Source organism: Myotis brandtii, unplaced genomic scaffold (assembly GCF_000412655.1).
Source record: "Myotis brandtii unplaced genomic scaffold, ASM41265v1 scaffold2247, whole genome shotgun sequence".
Taxonomy (NCBI): domain Eukaryota; kingdom Metazoa; phylum Chordata; class Mammalia; order Chiroptera; family Vespertilionidae; genus Myotis; species Myotis brandtii.
This window is the reverse complement of record NW_005358421.1, coordinates 307,720-313,885: the sequence shown is the minus strand read 5'-3', so window position 1 is coordinate 313,885 and position 6,166 is coordinate 307,720. Positions and strand designations below refer to the sequence as shown.

At 41.1% G+C, this 6,166-nt stretch overlaps 1 protein-coding gene across 1 annotated transcript; it reads right to left on the bottom strand.

Annotated features, from left to right (window-relative positions):
- Positions 1 to 610: 610 nt before the first annotated feature.
- On the bottom strand, positions 611 to 2,454 carry RNASE10 (ribonuclease, RNase A family, 10 (non-active)). Its single transcript, XM_005866180.2, has 2 exons — positions 2,366 to 2,454; positions 611 to 1,334 (listed from the first exon to the last, which is right to left on the bottom strand). The coding sequence occupies exon 2, from the start codon at positions 1,327 to 1,329 to the stop codon at positions 676 to 678; it is 654 nt and encodes a 217-aa protein (XP_005866242.1). The 5' UTR covers positions 1,330 to 1,334; positions 2,366 to 2,454; the 3' UTR covers positions 611 to 675.
- Positions 2,455 to 6,166: the final 3,712 nt, after the last annotated feature.

Below are 6,166 nucleotides of genomic sequence, written 5' to 3'. Positions count from 1 at the left end.
CCTAAATCTAGGCCCTATTCAGACCCGTCCCCTTGACTTGGGGTGGTGAACACACAATGCAGTGTACAGATGATGTGTTGTGGAATTGTACACCTGAACCTGGATAATTTTGTTAACCAGTGTTACCCCAATAAAGCCAATAAAAAGGAAAAAAAGAAAGAAAAACACCCATTCCACATAGTTCTCCAGCTGCAGTCAGAGATACAATTACTTTAGTTTGCATCTGCAGTGGAGAAGTGCTGTGTGGAAAGTCCAGGTTTATCAACCTAGGCTTAGGGTGGGTAGCAGGGAAAGACATGGATAAGGGATGCATTAAACTCTTGTAGTCCACACCCAAAGGCAAACAGACCAGGAACAGGCTAATGACCAGGACCACAGGAATACATTTCTTCACCAATCTCTTTCCCGGGCAGGAGATAGGATGAGAGGAAGAACCTATCTAGATATCATTAACCTACTTTGCCACTGCTAATCCCAGGAACACAATACAAGCAGTGTGAACCCTGGGGCAAAGAAGAATTGTGCTTTCATGAGGGGCTAATAAAAAAAATAGGCCAGTCTTTCTTCCCAGAACCTTTATTGCAGAATACCTAAGAGGAGGAAATCAGCATGAGAAAGAGGAAGTGGAAAGAGGAAGAGGAGAGGTGAAGAAAAAGAAGAAAGTAAGTTGCTTCACTATCTATTAGGTATTACCTGGACCTTCATGTCACTACAGGATATAATAATGAACTTTTCAAAAATGAAAGTTAGGTAATTACAGTGAGGAGTGACTTGGCCTGGTTTGGATAACCTGCAAAATGTCAAATCAAAAGGACGGGAGCTTTTGTGACATTTGCGTCCCTGGAGCTCACAGGCAATGACAGGACCCTTACAGACAGCTTTGACTGTATCTAGCTCCTCGTGGATGAATGTGTACTGGGTGATGCATGTGTGGTTGTGCTCCTTCATCTTGTGTGCCATCATGGAATTGCATTCCCGGGCCATCAGGTCAAGCCTGGGATAGTCTTTGTTGCTCTGAGAGAGAGCCTCAGCTCTGAGCATCTTGTTTCCTCCAACTTCATCTTCATGGACGATGGTCTCTTCAGGCCAGCCAGGTTGTACCACTCCTTTGTTGCTAAGCAGCAGGGTTTCTGTTGTTCGGGTGCCCTCTCCCTCCTTAGTGACTCTGGCCTTGTCCTGTGAGTCACTGGACCAAAATAATTCATTCAGGGATTGATCACTATCCTCCAGGACCGCTGCAGCCATCCGAAGGCCCAAACCCAGGCCCATCCCAAGGCCCAGCAACAGCAGCAACATCATAAAAAAGATTTGCACCAGAGTCAGCTTCATTTTGCCTAGAGGGAAGGAGGGAAAAGGAAGGACTGACTTTGAGATGAAACTTGACTCTACTAGAGACCCTAGGCTCCTTAAACCCTGACCGCAAAGCCTTTGGGGTCTCCTCTCCCTTTCCCCACATTACCCCATGCCCCTCAAGTCACCTCCTGTCCCTCTCCTCCACCACCTTCCCTGTTGTTATGTAATGACCTGAAGATCCTACAGAACAGGAAGAACTAGGGGAAGTGGTTCTAAAATTGGTTCATCTGTGGGGCAACAGTAGAGGGAAGTTGACTCTCAAACAGAAATTAGTTCCAATAATCCAAGAGACTGGTTGAGAAGACAAACAACTACAGTGTCACACTTTCCTTGAGAGAAATTATTATAGACTAGAGACCTGGTGTATAAAAATTCGTATACTTGGGGGGGGCGGTCCCTGAGCCCAGCCTGCGCCCTCTAGCAGTCTGGGAGCCCTCAGGGGGTGTCCACCTGCCAGCCTAGGCCCACTCCCTGGAGGATCAATGATTCTCTCTCCCTCTTCCTTCCTCTCTGAAATCAATAAAAATATTTTTTTTTTTAAAAACCACAAATGTTTTTTTTTTTTTAAAAAAAGGCCTTCCCTAACAGAAAAAAAATGGCTATAACCTGTTGAGTAGGTAGGAATATTGTATCAATGCTTGATATACTGAATTTGTAAAATTGTACTATCATTATTTAAGAGAATTGTTGTTCTTAGGAAATGAACCCTAAAATATTAAGGAGCAAAGGGGCATGGTGTATGCAAACTATTCTCAAACCCCGTGTGGTTCAAAATATAGGTTATATGTATATGTGTACTATGTATGTGTTTAGAGAGAAAGAATTATTTTTAAAAAGTGGAAAAGGGTTTTTTTTTTAAATAATGTATCTGGATAAAGGATATTCAGGATTCCTTGTATCATTATTGTAATTTTTCTTTAAAATTGAAAATATTTCAATTATTTTTGAATTTTTAAAAGAGAAAGTCTAGTCCATGTTGTTCCCTGGGGCACCCAACACCACTGTGACTTACCTGCACACTTAAGTAGCTTCCAAAATTGTTTCCTCTTGTTTAACAAGTTCTTCTCTCCCAGGGTTGCCTTCCCTCTGAGAAGTGCATTGGATGTTGGTCTTCAGAAAAATGATTACCACCTTGTGGTCCACGTGCTCTTAAACCCAGACTTATTCCTAAGCCCACTCCCCTCCCACTTCCCCCACCCAGCACTGATTAAACATACTAAGCCAATTCTCCTTTCTGCTCCCACAAGCTCTTTGAAGTAAGGCTATTTTGGCATGGAGACAGACCCAGACATCCAAGACAGGAAATGTCTTGAGCCTGGGAAACTGCAGTTTGATTTTGTCAATAAATTGTTCCATTCCTGAGTTACACCCACTCTTTTGTGGTTCATAGCACCCTGATCTTGCCCATGGATTTTAAACCAAGTAATTTCCTTATATTCTCCATATGAACTTCCTTTAATCATTTCCTGTCACTTCTGGAATGTCAAGATCTTTGGCTTTTACTTGGGTCATTGCTGGAGTCCATTCATTGTCTTCACTAGCTGAGTTTAGACAGAGACCCCCAAAAGCTAGTAACCTTTGAAGTCCTAGCAAAGGTCAGAACTGCACCACCCAGTTAATCTAGGAACCACCCAGTTAACTTAGGTAATAATAGCTGAAGCATCCCCACCTTAGTTCCCTTAATTCCTTAGATACTTGTGTAGATCCTTGTTGATTATTGTTGATCAGATATTCTGCCTATTTCTGGAAATTGTCTACCAATGAGCTAATCCATGTGTCATTCAAACCTCCTTACCCTAAGGCTACCCCAGACAAACCTCCTTACCCTAGGGCTACCCAAGATCAAATAAAAGCTTGGAGCGACCTGAGCATCGGTGGAAGTCCTTCGGGACTTGCCCGCCTGGTCCCCCAATATTGCAAAATTATCTCGTGTCTTTTTCTCTCATTTGTTGTGCGGCTCCTCTTTCAGATACCGAACCCTACTCCACGCAGAACGTGGAGGGAGTGTTACTCGACAGGTCATCTCACCAAAATGGCTATTTTGCTTTTCACATTTTAGAACATTTGAACATTTTGAGTATATGAGTCAATCATGAGTTTTTACATACCTTCCCTACGAAGCCCATCTCAGCTTTCCACTCTCCACTCCTCTGCTAATTTCTGATAAGAATATCTAGATTTTTCAATTCTGATAATTTAGCCCTAGAAAAGAGAATATCCAAAGCTGCACCATCACTATCAGTCCCTATAACCTGGGTGAGTAAAACTAGAAAGTTTACAATGCTTATTCCAGTCACTTCTTTAACTAAAAGTGACATCATGAGTTAATATTTTTAAAAGCACTTTGGAAATTAATAAAGCTGTTATGCCCAGATTTCAGGATCCCCAAGAACCCACATCAGGGAGCCAGCCAGTCCGATGTAAAAGCATAAGAGTCTTTATTCGAGCTAGCTCGGCTCCCCCACCTTGTCGACGCAGCGACAGGAAGCAGAGAGAGAGAGAACTCTGTGTGGAGAGGGGTTTTATAGGGGGTTGGAGTAAGGGGAGGAGAAAGGGCTGTGGCCTTGCCGATTGGCCAGGTGCAAGTCGGTGTCTTGTTCCTGGGTGTGGCTAGCAGAGGCTTAGACTTCCGGGAAGAAGCTCCTTGCCAACCACATGGCCAAGGTAAGATGGAGCACTTACCCTGGGGCAAGATGGAGGGCGTAGCCCTTCCCCTGGGGCAAGATGGAGGGCGTAGCCCTCGCCCTTTCAAAAGCACCATCCAAACCCTCTCAAAGACATAAGCAAGCCCCTTGACGGAGAATGTTTTATTTTATCATTCAAGCTAGAGTTTTCAAATGGTGGTCTGGGAGCCTTTTCAGTGATCTGCAAAGTCTACCAAGTTGGTCTTTGTAGATATTGATAATTTACAGCAATAATTATTTACAGCAGTAATAATAAAAACAATAATGTCAATATTGAGCACTTACTTCATGCAAGGCATTTATTGCATTTTACCCTCACAATTTGTTTGTGGTATTCCTCTTTAGTGCCCAGTTTGCCCATTTATTTTGATGAGGTCTATTTGCAACATAGAGAGGGAATAAAGAATCCTCTGATGAATCTGGTTGCCTAGAGTCAGCAGGGGTAGCATATTCAACTACGTGCATCACCTGTCTCTTTATAACTCCAGTAGTTTTCTTCCTATTAGGGATTGTTTGAAAGTAACCCTTAATTAAATATGAAGAAATGACCTCTGTGTTCAGTCTAAGTATATAACCTTTAGACTGGACAGGTTTTTATTTTTGTTTTTTCCTCTTATGACTAGAGATTTCTCCTCTTCCAAATTTGAATAATACTTCATAGGGATGTTGTGAATGTTATATAAGATACTGCATATAAAAGGATAAATGTATTCTATTGCTGTTATTGCTATTACATATTACCAACACATGCTCATTATTCCATCAATGCCATTTTCCTATTTAGAAATAACACATACTAAGTACTACAGATACCAACATTGCTCACTGCTTCTAGAATAAGTCAAACAATATCCTAGAATCTCAAAGTAGGAATTAAGGCTTATATGGACTGACACTTCATTTCACAAATAAGGAAGTAACTCAAAGAAGTTAATGTCTCAGATTCTATAGATAAGTAATGGCAATTCTGATAGTAGAACTCCTGACTTTTAGTTAAGCAAAATTTATGATGATAGCTAGATAGATAAATGATAGATAGCTAATAGAGCTATATATAGAGAGATAGATACTCTGATTAGAAAATTGACAATGAAGCCTTTTAATACTTAGATTCTAAGCATAAGCACTACTTCTCATTTCAAATTAATCTAAAATATGGACTTTCACTTGCAGTCAAGATGAAATAACAGCAACTGGAATTTGCCTGAAACTCCTATAAAAATGAACAAGTTATATAAAAAAACAAATTTTCAAGACATTGGCAAACAGGCAATGCAGCATAGTGATCACTGAGAGATGGGAAACAAACAAAATGGGCTTACTCCCTGGAGCTTCTGGGCCATGTGGCAAAGAGAAAAGGAACCCAGGCAGAGTCTATCAATCATGCTAAGTTGGGAAGATAGATTGGGAGTCCAAAGAGGTCAATGCAATTAGAGTTCACAGGGCAGAGCATGAGAGGGGGTACAAGACTGCAGAGAAAGAACTCCAGAGATCTACAGTGGAAAGATATCACTACACGTTTATCAGAATGACTCACATAAAAAAATAGTGACAATATCAAACACTGGCAAAGATGCGGAGAAACTGGATCTCTCATACATTACTGTTGGGAATGTAAATTGATACAGTCATCCTAGAAAATAGTATGGCAGATTCTTAAAATAATAAATATACACTTACATATTTACAACCCAGCAATCACATTCCTAGGCATTTATCCCAGAGAAACGAAAACATGTCCACACAAAACTCTGTACACAAATGTTAATAGCAGTTTCATTTGTACTAGCCCAAAACTGGAAACATACCAAATATCCTTCAATAGGAGAAGGGCTAAACAAACACTGATACTTATATACCATGGAATACTACTCAGCAACAAAGAGGAATGAGGCAGCCACAGTGGCTCAGTGGTTGAGCATCGACCTATGAACCAGGAGGTCAGGGTTCCATTCCCAGTCAGGGCACATGCCTGGGTTGTGGGCTCGATACCCAGTGTGGGGTGTGCAAGAGGCAGCTGGTCGATGATTCTCTCTCATCATTGATGTTTCTATCTCTCTCTCCCTCTCCCTTCCTCTCTGAAATAAAATAATAAATAAATAAATAAATAAATAAATAAATAAATAATA